The sequence below is a fragment of the Paroedura picta genome, chromosome 2 (assembly GCF_049243985.1).
Source record: "Paroedura picta isolate Pp20150507F chromosome 2, Ppicta_v3.0, whole genome shotgun sequence".
NCBI lineage: Eukaryota > Metazoa > Chordata > Lepidosauria > Squamata > Gekkonidae > Paroedura > Paroedura picta.
The window spans coordinates 35308890-35327553 of NC_135370.1; the positions used below are offsets into that span (position 1 = coordinate 35308890).

Below are 18664 nucleotides of genomic sequence, written 5' to 3' on the forward strand. Positions count from 1 at the left end.
CCCTAGCTGGGTTCAATCCCAAACCTTTTGGAAGTTCAGTAAAAGCTGTAGACCAGCCTTTCTCAACTTTTGTTGTTGTTGTTGAAAAACCCCTGAAACATTCTTCAGGATTCGAGAAGCCCAAGTAGTGGTGTGATCATGCAGAATATGGTTGGGAAGAATAGCTGTGGACACACCCACCCAGGCCCCTCCCTTTTGCCCCCCCCAGGTCCATCACTGGCCATTTTGGGAAGGGTGGAGGGGTAGGCTGACATGACTATATATGGTCATATCACCCGATAAACGCTTAACTCATTTAAAAATATAAAAAATTAACTCCCATCCTTTCAGGAAACCCTTCCAGGGCCATCAAGAAACCCCAGGGTCTCATGAAACCCTGGTTGAAAAAACCTGCTGTAGACACAAAGATGAAGTTACATGCATTCTATGTAAACGCAAGCCTGGATTGGCTATTTGTTTTGCACGACCGCTAGCCTAACTTCGTTACTTAACATCTTCTTTCCTTACTTGACATATTCAGCTTCATGCATTAATCAAGTAATTCGGAAATCAAGCTTAAACATATTACAGTAGACACCACCATGACTGAATATATTTAAAAGCAAACTACTGTTAAGGGGAAAACAGCTAACTAGCTTCCATTCCATATTTACTTCAAAGACAGAGGTCCTGTGGCTGGGCAGGAAGGGTCCAAGCGAGGAAGTGCGCCTACCCAACCTGGATGGAGTGCAGCTGTCAGTGGCCCGCTCCGCCAGGAACCTAGGTGTGATTCTCGATGTCTCCCTCTCAATGTAAGCTCAGATCATGATGGTAGTGCGGCTGGCATTTTACCACCTTTGTCAAGCCAAACTACTAGCGCCCTACTTGGCTCCAGAACACCTAGCCACAGTGATCCACATGATGGTCACCTCCAGACTGGAGTTCTTCAACTCGCTCTATGCAGGCTTGCCCTTAACCTTGATCTGGAAACTACAACTGGTCCAGAACGCAGCAGCCAGGTTCCTCACAACACCACCACGGAGGTCCCACGTTCAGCCCATCCTCCAGCAGCTACATTGGCTCCGGACAAATTTCGGATCAGGCTTGAGGTTCTGGTTATCACCTTTAAGGCCATGTATGGTCTGGGCCCAGTGTACTTGAGGGATCGCCTCTCTGCTTACACCCCTCAAAGAGCCTTACGCTCCACTACCTCCAACTACCTGGTGACCCTGGACTCCAGGGAAGCCCGCTCAACCTCAACCAGAGCCACAGCTTTCTCCATCCTGGCCCTCACATGGTTAAATGAGCTCCCAGAGGAGATCAGGGCCCTAGCAGAACTTGAACAGTTCTGTAGGGCCTGCAAAAGGGTGCTCCTCCATCAGGCATTTGGTTGAGGTTGACCTGAACCAACCACTTCCCATGGGCCCCTGAGCCTCCCCCTTATGGTAACCACTGCCGATCTGTCCAACTCACAGGGTCATCAGTATGCGTTAGTCGACTTAATGTTCTCCCCATTGTTCTTCTATTCTACTGTTATTTATTGTTACTCCCATATTATTATTGTATAAATACTGAGTTATCTATATTGTTTCTGTTTTATGTTAACCGCCCTGAGCCTTCAAGGATGGCAATATACAAATATATAATAAATAAATAAATAAATAGATACTTGGCACCAAGAGGTGCAGCAAGGCCTTTAGAAAGCATAACCACTTAATCTTCTGCAGAAGCCAGATGCATTTGAAAAGAAGCCAAAGAATAATGTCAGCTAACAGATTAAAAAATATATAAATCCCCCAAAGAACCTTAGCTACACTTGACCACGAGAAAGAGCATAATAGGATAAACTGTGTAAATTCAGAATCAAGAAATACAAACAGAGGGGCTTTTATCATATTTGTTTTACAAAATGCAATCATTGCCACACAGTTCTTAAAACAACGATGGAAGTCCCTTATAAATATCAAATATTCAGGGATGAGAGAATGGTCTATATTTTTTACATAAAAAGCAAATGTTCCCTTAAAAGACAAGTTTCTTTTTACAAGGCAATGATGGGCCAGACAGTTGCTTTAAAAGGCTTTTCTGACACATCTTTTCTCAGCTAGAAGAAATCAATCGTCATAAATCTAGAACAGATCCAGGAAATGAGAGTTGTAGCCTGCAAATTACAAGAAAGAAATAGCATACAGCAGGGATCCTCACACTTTTTGAGCATTTGGGCACCTCTGAAATTCTGACACAGCTTGGTGGGTGCAGCCACAATATGGCCATCCTGGGAGGCAGAACCACACACAAAAGAAGCCCAAGTGCCGGAAATGAGTAATTTATTTCAAAAATAACACTGAGAAAGAGTACTGAGAGACAGAATAAATCCAAATACTGCAGAGATCAGTTGTAACACTGCCGAGACCTCCAACCACCACTTGGATGTTGGCGACCCTATTCTCGATTCGAATTTTTCAGTGATGGAGAACATTTTAACAAATGGCATCCATTAAGGGTGCTCGCTCTAGGTTGGGAAAAACCAGGAGATTTTAGGGGTGGAGCCTGAAGAGGGTGGGGTTTGGGTAGGGGAGGGATTTCAATGGCGTATCGTGCCATGGACTCAATCTTCCAAAGCAGCCATTTTCTCCAGGGAAACTGATCTCTGTCACCTGGAGATGAGTTGTAATCCCAGGCGATTTTGAGACGTCATTTAGAGCAAGCTTTTTTGAACCAGGGTTTTGTGAATTCCTGAGTTTTCTTGACAGCCCTGGAAGTGTTTCCTGAATAGGTGGGAGTTAATTAATTTTTATACAAAGTTTTAAAATCTGTTAAAGATCTATCAGGTGATACGACCACATACGGTCATGTCAACCCACCCACCCTTCCCACAATGGCCAGTGATGGGTCTGGAGGGGGTGGGAAGGGGGGGCCCTGGGTGGGCGTGTGCACAGCTATGCTTCATAACATTTCTGTGGTTTCTGGAAGCCTGAAGACTGTTTCAGGGGTTTCTCAATGGTAAAAAAAGGCTGATATACAGGAATATACAGTACAGGAGCAGGGAATGGTGAAGATAAAATAATAAAGTCTTTACTGACTTCAATCTCTGTACAGATAGGAGCCGATTGGCCATGGTATACTTTGACCTGGACTGAGGTTTTGAAAGTTTGAAGCTGCTTCGCAATTATTATAATTGCAAATTATAATAATTGCGAAGCAGCTTCAAAAATTATTATAAATATTAACCAAAAATAGAGGACTTGCCACTGAAGAAATATTAGCTATTGAAAATGGATACTATTTGGAAACTGTTCTGGCAGAAGTCCTGCTAAAACAAATAAAGCCAAGGAAAGACCAAAAACAAAAACCCAAATAAAACCAAGAAAGGAAACACCATTGTTTGTTTGAAAATCTGTTTACTGACAATTTACGCCATTGGGATACGTCTCTTTTTTTGTTGTTGTTGACACAAGACTGTCCTGTTTTTGATTCTTTCACAACCACTACAAATTTGCCAAACCCACTGGGCCCCAGTATGAGTTGAATTCAATGCTCTTCGCAGTATTCCATCATTCTATGATGTTGTTATTGTTATCACCACGTTATAATTACAGATGGAGTTACCTGTATCATTCTTGTTTCATGTAAACCATTCCTGAGCCTTCGAGGATGGTGGCATATAAACAAACAAACAAATAAATATTCTGCATGATTGCTCATCTTCTGGGGATTCTCAAAACCTTAACAACGTTTCAGGGTTTTTTTCAACAGTCAGAACTGGAGAGAAGCTGACTTGGAGATTGACAATCCTATCCTCCATCTTTAGCCCACAGTGAGACGTTGATCCTATTATTTTAGGATTATATCCCTCCTTTTGCTGGATGTGTGAATCAGGCCCAACTGACGTTACCATCTTTCTACACACACTTAAACCTTCCTGAATTCGAGTTATTATTTGTTCGCTCACATGTACACATTTCCTACCAGATAATACTTGCCTGAAAATAACCAGATTCATCTTGAATCCCTAGAGAGTTGTGAATTAGGCTATCTTCCTTGATTTCTCCCCTAAGCATTGCATTTTAATTAAAATCCTGACATGGGGTAAACCTCAAAGACTTATGCCTGGCTGGTCAGAGCCTAACAGTGCTGAGGCACTCCAATAAACTCACTGGCTTCAGTGAATGTAGACTGGCATTACTGTGCTTAGGGCTGCATTATAAATATCCCCATCGATGAAACCAAACAGCACCCAGGGAAGGCTGTGGAATCCACCTGTTTCTCTGAGGAATTCTGGTGCCATCTCCCTGACTGTCTTAAAATTCTGTCTCTAAAAACTAGGTTAGTGGAGTGGGAGGGCTGCTACATACATAGTTCACAAAACCTTTGTTTCTGTGTAGTGGAAGCTGTATAGCCCTATAACCTGCTAAAAATTGGAAGGGCTCAACCTGCATATCACAATTGCTGGCAGGAGGTTGGCAGAGCGATCCTGTGATCCCGTAACATCCCTCTAAACCGTCTGACTTCGATGGACTTAAAAGGGGGCAATGCTGCTTAGGAAGGCACTGGTAGAAAGTTTCTCATAGCCTACTCCAAACCCCTGCAGCTGTGCACAGCCTTCGAAGAAACCGCTTTGAAAACCCAACCCACTAAAATATTCCTGGTGCGAGCCATGCAGGAAAAGAGGAACAACCCTGTTGGTTTTTCACCCTTAAATGAAAGGCACACACAGCCTAGATGAGAGGGTAGCAGTGCAAACTTAAGCCAAGTTATACTCACCCAGGCCCAGTAAGTTCCAATCGTTCTTGGGTATCTAATAAATTACAGTGAATCTATAGCTCCCCAGGTATTGTTTTATGAGTGGCAGGGAAATGCAATATCTGCCATAACCAGTGAATCTCCAAATGTCTATCACTAGGGTTGCCACCTCCAGGTGGTGGTTGGAGAACTCTCAGGATTACAACTGGTCTCTAGGGTGACACAAATCAATTCATATGGAGGAAAATGGTGGACTCTGTGGCGTTACACCCCACTGAACTCCGTCCCTTCCCCAAACCATGCCCTCTTCAGGCTCCTCACCCCCCCCCCAAAAAAAAAACTCTTCAGGTATTTTTCAGCCTGGATCAGTCCTATCTATCACCCTTCTCAGGATAACCAAATTTGCAAGGGGAAGAGGGGTAGTGAAGTGGCAGACCTTGCCCAGTCCACAGAGATACCACTCAACAGCTTCAGAAAACAAAGTAGAGATTGTATCTGAGTTTTCTTTGAACATGTAATCAGGAGAAGGATGCCAGTCCCCAGGTGGGGCATGGGGAACCCCTGGGGAACTCCAAGCGATAGAGATCAGTTCCCCTGGAGAAAATGGCTGCTTTGGAGGGTGGACTCCATTGCATTAGACTCCATCTTGGTGCAGTGGTTAAGAGCAGCAGCTTCTAATCTGGCGAGCCGGGTTTGATTCCATACTCCTCCACGTGCAGCTAGCTGGGTGATCCTGGGTTAGTCACTGTTCTGTTAGAGCTGTTGTCACAGAGCAGTTCTGTCAGAGCTCTCTCAGCCTCACCTACCACACGGGGTGTCTGTTGTGGGGAGAGGAAGGGAAGGCGATCGTAAGCTGCTTTGAGACTCCTTCGGGCAATACAAAGTATACAAGGTATACAAACCAACTCTTCTTCTTCCTTGAGGTCCCTTCCCACCAAATCCCAGCTCTAACCCCAAAGTCTCCAAGCATTTCCCCACCCAGTGCTGGCAAGCCTAAATCAGGAACCTGTACAAAGAAGACCCTTGCAAGCATGGACAATCCTCAGAAAGTAGTTATTCAAAAGGGCTACGAAATGTATGCTGACTGTGGGTGAGGTCTGCCCATGCAATCCCAATATATTGTGTGGGAAAGGATCATGCATTCAGATTCCCCCAAATTCTATTTCCCCAAAATTCTATTTCTTAAAAGATTTTTTTTAAGGTTTTTTTTTCAAACATTAGGGGTTACTATTTCAGACGGTAACAGTAGAGAGGTGTAACTTCATTTAGGATTGCCCTGTAAGTATTTTGACCTTGATCACTACTGAGTCCCCTTATACAGGAAATCAGATTTTTATTCCTTGTGAATTTCTAATTATAGCACCAACTAAAGCATTGCTTATTTAAAAAAAAAAACAAGAAACATTTTGACTGACAAACTGCCACCACTGGGTAAGCAGCTCCAATGTATAAACTCTATGGGTGCAAGAAAATATTTTTTAACGATATGTGTATGTTAACTGCATCTGCTAAACAAAAGCTTCTGCATGAAATGCGAAAGAATTATTACTATTACAATTTATGCATGACCTCATTGCCTGAGATTTTATGGTTGGCTCCGCCTCTTGTGGCAGCCATTTTGTGGCTGTGGCTCATCCCCCAGTGTCAGCATTCCAGAAAGGCCTGTAGGCTCAAAAAGGCTGAGGAGCCTGGATTAGAAGCTGGGAGACCCAAGCACAAATCCTCACTTTGCCATGGAACTGCACTGGGTGACTCTTGTAGTTTTCTCGGGTGGTGGGGCCATGTTCTGGTAGTTTTTTCTCCTACCATTTCACCTGCATTTGCGGCTGATAGCTTCAGAGGCCCTACTGTGACAGACCTCTGAAGATTCCAGACACAGATGCAGGTGAAATATTAGGAGCAAAAACTACCAGAACACAGCACTACAACCCAAGAAAACTACAAAAGCCAGCAGATTCTGGCTGTGAAAGCCTTCGACAATACATTGCACTAGGTGACTTTGGCCCAGGAACATATTTTCCTCCTGTCCTAACATAGAGTTGTTGTGAGGACAAAATGGAGAAGTGTGATGTAAGGCACATTAGAGAGAAAGGTGAAGTATGAAAGAGAGAGAGCAATCATGTTTAGGGTTGCTACAGAAATCTTTCTACAAAGTCTACGTTTTGTAAACTAGCTTGTCAGGCTTTTTGGTATACCCCTTCTTCCTTGCTTTTATCTGGTAAGAGACTTCGCAATGTTCGTTAGGACGATGCAGATATACACCTGGAGATTTTGTTCATGCCATATTGCCCAACACTTGTATGTGATACTGCCTCCATACAAGTAGCAATTGTCCAAGACCATTTCTGCACTAGCAATTTCATTGTGCTGCTTTTTCATCCATTTCCATACTAAAATCTGCCTTTCAAGGCACAGACCCGAATTGCTTTCTCACTTAACCTGTAGCACAGAAACCACCAAAAATGGCGAATTCAACTTTCAAGGTGGAATCTGGGGATTTCATAAAGTGAGGGCACTTTATGAAATCCCCAGACGATTATGAGCATTTTGCCAATGTGATACTACGACTACTACTGTATATTGGAAGAGCAACCACTGACGAAGATAAAACAGAAAGCAGGTCACTTAACCTAGGATCCCGTATTGGTTGACTCTTTATGTTTGATCATATGTTTGACCATTTAGACTTTATGTTATAACCTTTTCATCTATAAACATAGAGAAGACTACTATGTGCCTCGTGATTTCCTTTTTTCTTCTGAGTTCACATTGAGGAATCCACAGTTCTATATTTTATTGGAATCTAATTAATAGCTGCCAAATGGGGAAATGCTTGCATCACGTTTTTCCCCATGTCTGCCATTTTGAATTTTTTGTGCACACACCCTCCCTCATTGCCATCCTCCTTCCCCGCTCCCTCCCTCCGGAAAAATCTAATTTTTTAAAGGAGTGATTGCATTATAACGCTGTTTCCAGGTGTAAAAAAAGATAGCAGTTATGCTGCAGCAGCATTGTAGCATGATAGGTAAAGGTAAAGGTAAAGGTATCCCCTGTGCAAGCACCGAGTCATGTCTGACCCTTGGGGTGACGCCCTCCAGCGTTTTCATGGCAGACTCAATACGGGGTGGTTTGCCAGTGCCTTCCCCAGTCATTACCGTTTACCCCCCAGCAAGCAAGCTGGGTACTCATTTTACCGACCTCGGAAGGATGGAAGGCTGAGTCAACCTTGAGCCGGCTGCTGGGATTGAACTCCCAACCTCATGTGCAAAGTTTTCAGACGGTTGCCTTACCACTCTGCGCCACAAGAGGCTCATTGTAGCATGATAACCTACTTTAAAAAAAATCACATACATGGGGGAAGGGGGGAGGTGATTGAGAGCAAAGGATGGTGGAACTAGGGGCAAGCAGGCCCCATTTTGTGAAACAAACATTTTTGGAAAAGAGGAAGGAAGCAAAGCATGATGGGAGGCTGCTTCCATCTCAGATGTGGAAAGCATATATGGCAATTTCCAGCCTGGGAAATGAAGGGAGGAAAGCCCAAGTGAGGAAAGAGTCAACTAACAGCAACCTAAGGAAATCCAAAGTGAGGCTGAAACAAGGTATGTCTCTTAATGAGGAAACAATCCAAGCCAAAACAACCAGCTCAATTTTATGGAACCTTTGTATTTAAGAACATAAGCCCTGCAAGTAAAGATACAAGCTTGCTTTGTCCTGTACATATTTTTAATTACCAAGAGAGGTTTATTCGAGCGCCTAAGAGGATGGTTTAAAAGCTATTTTTTAAATCAGACAGATCCTATTAGTTGCAAAACTACTCCGAGTGTTATCTGAGGAGGGTCGGTAAATCACAGACAGTACCTGCCACAGTTGCAACACAGAGGTCATTTCTCTTTTTGAAAAGCAATCAGTTTTCTACTTGAGACATGTTTCTACTTGAGCCATGTCAAAACTGGCAGAAAAACTGTTTTCAGAACTTGCTCCCAAGACATCAAAATGTCTGTGTGTTCAGAGCACAATGGCCACAATAACACACTGCTACTGTGCCTCTTATGTTTGCTGTCGCCCTCGCAGAAATGCTTAGATACTACAAGATGCTGTTTCTTTCTGCTTGGCATCAACTACTGGGAGCATTTCTTTAGAATTACATGAGAATGCTTATTTCCCATTTTTTCTTGTGTGTTGCTGTCATATTGCAAGGCAGTACTTTGCAGCTGACATCTTGCAGAGTGCAATTAGACCCCTGTGCAACATGCCTTGCCTAAATTTTAAAAAGCAATATTGGAAAAGACGAATCGGAGCCACCAGCAAAGAGCATGATAGCATGCAGTTACAGACACCTGCACGTTCCCTGACTAAGCTTTTCGTATTTCTTAGGGGCTCAAAATGCTTCACTATTTCAAATCACATGATCACCCCATAAAGCCAACTATTCTGCACTTTATTAACTCTCTGGTTTTATCCCTCTCCAGGGCTTGCGTAGCGAGAAATCACTAAATCATAGCCAAGATTTCTGGAGCTGATTGCTGAGCAATAAAATGGCAGAACAGTATTCTATCAGTCAACCCAATAATTTAAACAGCTGGACTAGGAATCTGAAGTTTGTCTTCATCTTTCCCCATATATTTTGAGTTTTATAACGTTTGATCTTCTTAAATGGCCTGAGAAAATTTCTGGCCCACAACATTTAAAAGCCCAAAATAAGTTAATCAAAACTGGTGACACAGACACAGAATTACTATTGCCCCAATGTCAGAATCCCCAGGTTTTCTGCCATGATTTTATTCTGTTTCATAGAATCATAGAATCATAGAGTTGGAAGGGACCTCATGGGTCATCTAGTCCAACCCCCTGCAATACTCAGGACACTCACATCCCAATCGCTCATCTACTGTAACCTGCTACCCCTTTGCCTTCACAGAATCAGCCTCTCCGTCAGATGGCTATCCAGCCTCTGTTTAAAAATTTCCAAAGATGGAGAACCTACCACCTCCCGAGGAAGCCTGTTCCACCGAGAAACCGCTCTAACTATCAGGAACTTCTTCCAGATGTTTAGATAGAATTTCTTTTGAATTAATTTTATCCCATTCGTTCTGGTATGTCCCTCTGGGGCAAGAGAGAGCAATTCTATTCCATCCTCCATATGGCACCCTTTTAAATACTTTAAGATGGTTATCAGATCCCCTCTCAGTAGTTTCCTCTCCAGGATAAACAGACCAAGATCCCCCAACCTTTCTTCATACGTCTTGGTCTCCAAACCCCTCACCATCTTTGTTGCCCTCCTCTGGACACGTTCCAGTTTGTCAACATCGTTCTTCAACTGGGGTGCCCAAAACTGAACACAGTACTCCAAGTGAGGCTGAACCAGAGCAGAGTAAAGCGGTACCATCACCTCCCGTGATCTGGACATGATACTCCGTTTGATACAGCCCAAAATCCCATTTGCCTTTTTAGCCACTGAGACACACTGTTGACTCCTGTTCAATGTATGGTCTACTAAGACTCCTAGATCCTTTTCGCACATGCTACTCCCCATATTGGTGTATTTGGTTTTTCCTACCTATGATCTAATTCTGTTGCCTGATAAGATGTTGCTTTGACCTGTCTTGCCCTGATGTAACACAGATGCTTTGGTTTGACACCCCAAGGTGTCCTTCCGCTATGTTTTATGACTCCCAATCCTCCCTCCACATTCTTACCCCTCCCTTTAGTTAGTATCCCATAGTTCCCAAGCCTGTTGTTCCGGATGTCCAAATGGTTATCTCGAAGTTTTAAGTCCTTTGAAAAGTGCCTAGTTCGAATTCCCAGGGTAGGGGGGAGCAAACCCCTATATTACTTGTTCTATGCTTTGTACCTCAATCCTGACTATGCCTTTGTTGTAGATGCTTTCATTTTTCCTAAACAAAGAAACTTTCATTCTATGAGGTTATTTATTTAGAAATCAGTCTCTCACACCCTCAATCCTGAACAAATACAGCAAAAAACCCTAAATAAATAGCTAAATGCAGGCTTCTTCCAATGAGCTGAAGGCAGAAAAAGCTATTCTCTTCTTTCTCCTCACAACCACCCTGTGAAGTAGGCTAGGCTGAGAATATTTGACTGGCCTTAGTACAGAACCTTAGTCCACTATGCAACACTGGCTGCAAACATAAAAACACTCCCCTGGAAGTAAACTCCATTCAATACAATAGGATTTAAATTTAGGATGCCAACTTATCTCCAGGTTACCAAGATCAGTCCCCCTGGATAAAATGGCTTCTTTGGGGGATGGCTTTGTACCCTGGTGAAGTCTCTCCCCACTAAACCCTGCTCTTCCCAGGCTATACTCCCAAAATCACCAGGTATTTCCCAATCCAGAGTTGGCATCCCAACTTACATTAGAGCAAACCTGCATAGGATTGCTCCCAAAGTTTCCCACATGTCTTAGCGGTGTTTAAATATTACTACTATTCAAAATATCTGGTCAGCACACGTTTGAGTCCATGAGCTGCTGAGGAAGAAAGGGCATACCGTATATACTCGCATATTAGCCGACCCGCATATAAGCCGAGGCACCTAATTTTACCACAAAATCTGGGCAAACTTATTGACTCTCATATAAGCCGAGGGTGGGAAATGCAGCAATTAATGGTAAATTTACATTAATTGAGGCATCAGTAGGTTAAATGTTTTTGAATCTAAGCCTAAGCACTTAATCCATGCTCCATCATCACAGGCTCTCCCAGCCAGCCTCCCACCCCCCCCCAACGATTACAGAAAAGTCCAGAGAATAAATAGCTGCTGGTTTTTGTAGTCTCAAAGCAGCTTATAGTCGCCTTCCCTTCTTCTCTTGATGCCTGAGAGCACTCTGACAGAACTGCCTGTGAGAACAGCTCTGGCAGGAGAACCAAACAGTGTCCTCCAGGGCAGCAAACCAGAGCAGAACAAGAGTACCCAAATGCTCCTCCGTGTGATGCTGGAAGAGGTGGGGCAACCTGCCAGGACTAAAACTCCAGACTGTAGCCCAGCATGAAACCTCCAGTACGCAAACAGTCTAGGAGAAAGAAACAGTAAATCCCAAAGCACCCCCAAAATCCACCCAACCCACAGAAACCAAAATAATAGTTTGGAAGAAGTAACTAGGAAGAGAAGAAGAAAAGGGGAGGAAGATCAGAGTCCCTCAGTCAAACCATTGATGTCCTACAAGCTGCCAGAGGAAGCTCAGCTTGCAAAACATTTGAAAAGGCAATGCACTGATTGGCTGGCTGGGAGCAGGCTGTTATTTCAATTACCGTATATACCTGCGTATAAGCCAAGGAGGGTTTTTTCAGTGTGAAAAAATGTGATGAAAAGCTCAGCTTATACACAAGAATATACGGTACATTACATTACACTTAAATTTATTAACTGGCACTCCCAGATGTGCCAGCTTGAGGCGGTTTACGGTAAAATCCATAAAACAGAATAAAACAATTTACACTATTGGCAGCATAATACCTCACTATAAACCTGGCAGTCTATGAATCTGTGAAAATGATTGATATAAGGGTATAGACCACAAGTAAAAATATATCTGAACTTGTTTTGATTTTTTTTTAAACCCGCTCTCACTCAGATCGTTCCAAGATTTAAACTGCCATTCTGCCATTAAGAAAACTTAGTTTCCTCACTGAGTAACTTTCCATAAATTCTGGCTTGGAAATTAATTTTCAGATCATCACATAATCACAAGAACATCAGCTATAGATAATGCTGAGATAAAAATCACAGCTTGTCCATGGTTACCATACCTAGTGAGAAGAGCCAAATTTTGCAGAAGTTCTCCAAATAACGAACTAAAACCTCCCGGCTACGTTATCCTGAATAACACTCCTCTGAAGAAGCATGTTTGCACACAGAAGCTTAGATCTTGAATAAAACTTTGCCAGTCTTAAAGGTGCCTCTGGACTACAATTTTGTTCCTCTTGCTGCTGCTAGGCGTGTATAGCACCAAATCCTACCCATGATGTTAACTATGCAAAACTTTCTTGCGGAATAAGAATACTTGATTGCTACTGTGTTGTCATCTAAGGAAGTTCAAGCAGCACACTTCAATAGACTGGACTTCTAAAAATAAATCACCTCTCGCCAAATTTACTCCTTTCCTGTCTGAGTCTGAGTGTGGCCCACCCAACCAAAGAACAACAGACAGACACACAGTGACGTCTCTTACACTGTACACTATTGTGCACAAACTCCTTTAAGATCTTCCAGCATTTATGGAAAGTTGTTTAAACATATGTAAGGTTGCAACCATTTCCACCAGTTCTTCCCAATGGACTTGGGAGTGTCCCTCCCAAGGAACAGCAAGTACTACCACCCACTGCCCAAAAAAGCCACCATTGCATATTAACCCCCGAGACGCCATGCCTTGCGCACATAGGACTCCACTTTTAATGCTGCCATTGGTTTCCATCTGATGCCAGTTTCAAAGCCTGCTCATTTGTTTGCACAGCTCACATGGGGATTCTCAGAAACTGTCTTTCAAAAAATTATTCAAAGCCCAAAGGAGTTGAGGGCTCACTTTCTTGGTCTGGAGACAAAGGATCAGGCCTCTTTCTTAACCTTTAACTAGAGTTTGCGCCTTTTACAATCTGCCACAACAGCTGCCTGGGTAAAACGAACCGTCTCTGAGGGAAAACATGATCTATGGACAGGCAGATGCTTGTGTACAGATTGCTGCTTAAATGGAAATAGTCCTCAGAGAATAAACCTAACCAATTTTTTTCCTGGTAACTGAGGCCACACGGGGAGTATCAGTTGTTCTGGCTGAATATTAAAAATTGATTGCCTGAAAATTCTAATAAAACATCGTCCAAATTAAGGTAGATTTCTGAAGATCTTGATGGAACAGCCAGCCCTGCAAGCGCACATACAACACGTGTATTTTCTTAACAACTTTTGTTTCTAGCAGGGAATTTGTGCTTTTAATAGACTCTTAGCAAGTAAAGAAAAAGGATCTGGACTTTGCTAAGACGGCCAAACTGACACTGATAGTTAATGGAAAAACAGAAGAGGCGTTTCAAGAACAATGGGGCCCTTATCTGAATTACTTAAGAAAATAATTTAAAAGGGGACTGAAATGGGGAATTAAGCATATCAAATGAAGAGCATAACCTATCTTTTTCTGTATTAATAATGTATACTATTCGTACTGTTTCATCTTTAGTTTTGGAAAATAAAATAAAAAATCCTTCTTTAAAAAAAAAAAAAAGATCTGGAGAAGTTTCTCCCAACTTGGGGGTGTATTGAAAGGGGAATAGGTCACCTGCCTAATATGTTCCTGGCATGGCACAGGTGGTGGGAAAAGCAGGTGATCACATTTATGGCAATGCTAAATAATGCAGACCAGTGGTTCTCAACCTTCCTATCTCAATCTCCCCTGCAAGGCTATTGTATGGATGGTGCCCCCCGACCAAGCTGCTTGCTCTGCCGCGGCCCCTGTGAAAGGATCATTCGACCCCCAAATGGGTCCTGACCCCCAGGTTGAGAACCTCTGCTCTAAAGCTAAGAAGGAAAGGGTAAACAATGGGTTGGATCCTCCACACCCAAATCACTCCCCTTATATTACCCAAGAACCTGACTGCACATCCTGCATTCTCATTTCTTATTTTGTCCATAAAAAATTATTCTGATGCTCATGATGAACTTAGGGGGGCCTCTAGAAGAAGGGGACCCCTGACCTGGATGGCCCTGGATAGCCTGATCTCATTTGATCCGGGAAGCTAAGCAGGTATTTGGATGGGAGACTGCCAAGGCATTCCAAGGTTGCTCCACAGAGGCGGGCAATGGCCACCCACCTCTGAATGTTCCTTACCCTGAAAACCCTACGGAGTAATCGTAAGTCAATTTGGCAAAGAGAGAAGGTGAAGACAGAAAATGACTTCCCTCCGAGACCTTGTGTGTGCTCATCGAGGACTTACTGCTGACAAGAGGTTTTTCAATATTGTCTTTTACATTCTGACATGTAGAGACAATCAACACCAGGGGTAGTCAACGTGTGGTCCTCCAGATGTCCATGGACTACAATTCCCATGAGCCCCTGCCAGCAACGCTGGCAGGGACTCATGGGAATTGTAGTCCATGGACATCTGGAGGACCACACGTTGACTACCCCTGATCCACACCACTTCTATGGATTCTCATGCAAAGAAAATATCCATCTCGAGGACACAGCAAAACCTGAATATCTCTCCGGAGGTTGGATTCCCTGAAATGAACCTTCCCAGTGCATGTAACATTTCTAGGTCGCGTCTCCAAACCTCAAAAGTATTTCCTCTTGAGTGTCTGCCAGATTAGTAGGATAATATATATGAAGGATGCTTATTAAGCTTGAAGACACAAGTAATTAAAGGCAATGAAAGCGTCAACCGTTTGTCATCCCCAGGCCAACTAATGAGATCCCTGCCCCCCCTTCACCCCCCCCCCAGTCACCCTGCAGACAATTCTAGCTTGGCCAGACTTCTGCTAGAGGCCTCCGTCCACAACACGAGGAAATATTTAGCAGCACAAAAATCTTTTAAGGCAACAGAACTAAAGAGCCACAAGCAGGCCAAATCAAAAGTAGCAACAAGAATCAGCTAAACAACACCCATGCTTAAAAACAACAACAACAAAAAAACACTTTCACCCTGTAGCAAATAATCAAAGAAAGGCAGTTTGATGGAAGCAAAAAGAGAGGTCAGAAAATCCAGAGTAAAACTCGACATTTTATGGAACAAATCAGGGAGGAAAGGAGGGGAATTTCTTCTTAAAGCAGTGACTGTTCTGGAACGTCTAAGGCAGGGGTAGTCAAACTGCGGCCCTCCAGATGTCCATGGACTACAATTCCCAGGAGCCCCCTGCCAGCATTCGCTGGCAGGGGGCTCCTGGGAATTGTAGTCCATGGACATCTGGAGGGCCGCAATTTGACTACCCCTGGTCTAAGGTCACAATGAGACTTCCCTGGTCCTGCCATTCTGCTGCGCGACGTTCTCAGCCCATTCATATAATGGCAGGATCAAAGAAATTGTGCTCCACGTCCTCTTTCTCATCCCATTCAACAGCCATGTATTTGTTTGGGCTTACCTCCCATAAGGCCTTGAAATCCTTCTGCTCAATTCGAAGCAGCTCGCTGTTCTCCCTCGTGACGATAGTCGCATGGCGAGGGGTGTTATCCAAAATCGACTCCCCAAAAGCAGTCCCTATTCCCAAGGTGCATATGGTCACGGCATCCTGTGAAGTGGAGGGAAAGAGTCACACGCCGGGCCCTTGAGTGTGGGTGGACGTCAGGTTAGATAGGTGGGAGGATTTGGTGGTGAAGAAGGGTTTTACAGTAGGACAAGTCACCGTCAGTAGATAACGTAGACTTGGATCCAGAGGTGAATCTCCACTGAGCAAAGGGATACCTGCCTTCAACAAAATATGGCATCCTCACCTCTCCCCATTCCCACCCACAACCCAAAATGCCCTGCAATTCGTTTCTTCTAAAGAACTGGGGACTGCAAAAACAACGTACGGGGGAAGGCAGCAGAAGTATATGAAATAAAACTTCAATACATGTATTGTATAATAATGTAGTCTTTAATTATGAGTGCTGATTCACAAGATAGATCTTCACGGGGGACTTGTAATGTGACCAAAGGTGCTGTCCTCTGAAGGTCAAAAGTGAAAAGTCAGAGAGCAGCAAGTTGGTCCAATACCCAGAGGCTATACAGTGGAGGGTCCCGGATTTGCGATGCCCTGGGCCAATTGCCCCGTTGCCCCAATCCTGGACTTCTGAATCCAACAGCTCAAATCCAATGAATTTCAATTAAAAGATGGCCTTAAGCAACCCTCCCACTGTGTCTTTCATTCTGACGCCCTGGAAAGACCAAACTTCATTTTATTCCCGTTTTAAGAATAAGAAGCGCTTACTCAAAAAGCAGAACAAAACAGAAGAATTGAGACCCTTAAGAGAACCATTCCTATTAACTCGCTCAGACATCTATAGAGAAAGAGGTTCAAATCAGAAAACAAAATATCACTAAGTACACAATGAAACAGAAAAAACGAAGGGAGGCTGAGCGCATAATACAAAGAGACTAAGATTTTCAGAAAGAAGATGGATAGTTGGAGTTTTTTTTTTTTTAAGTTTTACTTCTAACAGTGAGTTTTTGCCCCCTCAGTTCAGGTAGACCACTTGGTTTCTTCTAGACTTCAAACCTCCAGTTTCTTCCTGTTCTCCATTTATATATCTACCAAACTTGGAGGAAATCAAGAGTTCGTTGCCAATTAGGCTCCTTGACGTTCAAGGGACTCCTGCTGTTCCCAAGGGCTATCTTCAGGGATTCTACCGTCTGCATGCCCTGAGCGCTGCTCCCCCTTCTCCAATCCCAGGAAGCAGCGGGGAATCTTGGGTGCCAGCAAACAGCCAGCCAAACAGTGCTCTAAAAATAAGATGTGTGGGGAACTTTGAAAGAGGTGCTTGTTTCCAAACCTTGCCGTAGAAGCTGTAAGAGGGGTGCAAAGTTCATATCAGAAATCCCCGGGGGGCTTTCATGGCTGCTGAAACAAATGATTGCAGGGTCTCTTCCTCACCCCCCCAAAAAAAGAAAACCAGGGAGCACACAGCCTAAATGTGAATACAAATGTTCACCGATGGATTCTGCATCAAACAGGCAAAGTTTATGATCTAAAAAACCCAGGGTTTTTTTTTGAGGCGGAGTGATCGTCTCTAACTCAAAAATGCTGTACTAAAAAGGAGGGGGAGAATTTGGAGGCGGTAATTTTGATAAAAAAGCAAGAACTCTAGGAAGAGTTCAAGGCAGTAGGAAAAGAGGAAGATCGAACTGGGTAAGCATGTGCTCGAGTCATGCGGTAGAAATGAGATTCCTGGACATCATAAATGCCCGGGCACTGGAACAGTTGGTTACAAAGCTGACCAGAGGGGTAGTGATCTTAGGTTTGGTTCTGAGAAGGTCCCAAGACATGGTAACACATGTAATGGTTGTTACACCAATTGGGAACAGTGGGGTACAAAGATTGGTACTGAGGCCAGTATTATTTAATTTGTTCATAAATAAGAACTAGGGTTGAGTAGTGTAGTGGCTAAGTTTGCAGATGACACAAAATTAATTAGGGTGGTAAAAACCAACAGTGACTGAAAAAAGCTCCAAGAGGACCTCCACAAACTGGGGAAGTGGGTGACTATGTGACGAATGACGTTCAGTGTGGGTAAGCGTAAGTTGATGCACATTGGGACAAAAAATCCCGACTTCAAGGATAGGCTAATAGGGTCTGAACTTGCTGAGGAGAGGAGAAAAGAAAGAGAAGAGAAAGGATCTTGGGAAGTGGATAACTCGATCAAATGGTCAATCAAGTGTACTGCAGTAGTGAAAAAGATAAACCTCTCTCTTATCTACCACCACATTGGCTTCAAGGATGCTTGTCACAGCCCATAAACTGAGACACAAAGAGTCAGGGTTCTCACTGGCGTCACCTCCCAACGACAGGCATTCAGATATTTATAGTCTCCAAACATGGAAGGTCCATTTAGTCATTATGATCCATGATGTCCTCCAGGAATTTGCATCACACCTTAAAGTCATCTAGATAAGTGGCCACCCACCACTACATCCTGCAGCTACGAATTATGCCTCATATGAAATACTTCCGTTTGTCTGCCCTGAATTTACGGTTCATTGACTTGACCTCCTCCTGAATAGGCCAGGCTTGCTAAGGCTAGCATGGTTGGCCCCTCACTAGTATTTGGATAGGAGACCTTCAGGGGAAACCAGGGTTGTGACATGGAAGCAGGCAAACCCCCTCTGAACATCTCTTGTCTTGAAAACCCTACAAATCAGCTATGACTAGATGGAACTTTTCACCACCACCAAATCCCAGTATTGGGGGAGAAATTCTCTCTATCCACTTTCTCCACACCATGCATCATTTTACAAGCTTCTCT

The 18664-nt window shown here is 43.6% G+C and overlaps 1 protein-coding gene across 4 annotated transcripts in view; it reads right to left on the reverse strand.

The window, feature by feature from the left end:
* Positions 1 to 18664, reverse strand: part of RAPGEF4 (Rap guanine nucleotide exchange factor 4) — a 220775-nt gene that overhangs the window by 154691 nt on the left and 47420 nt on the right. For 2 of the 4 annotated variants that reach the window (XM_077319700.1, XM_077319699.1), the window contains exon 4: positions 15805 to 15951. The exons of the other annotated variants lie outside the window; for them this stretch is intronic. In XM_077319700.1, coding sequence (XP_077175815.1) covers positions 15805 to 15951 — 147 coding nt within the window. The remainder of the gene's footprint in view (positions 1 to 15804; positions 15952 to 18664) is intronic. 4 annotated transcript variants of the gene reach the window in all.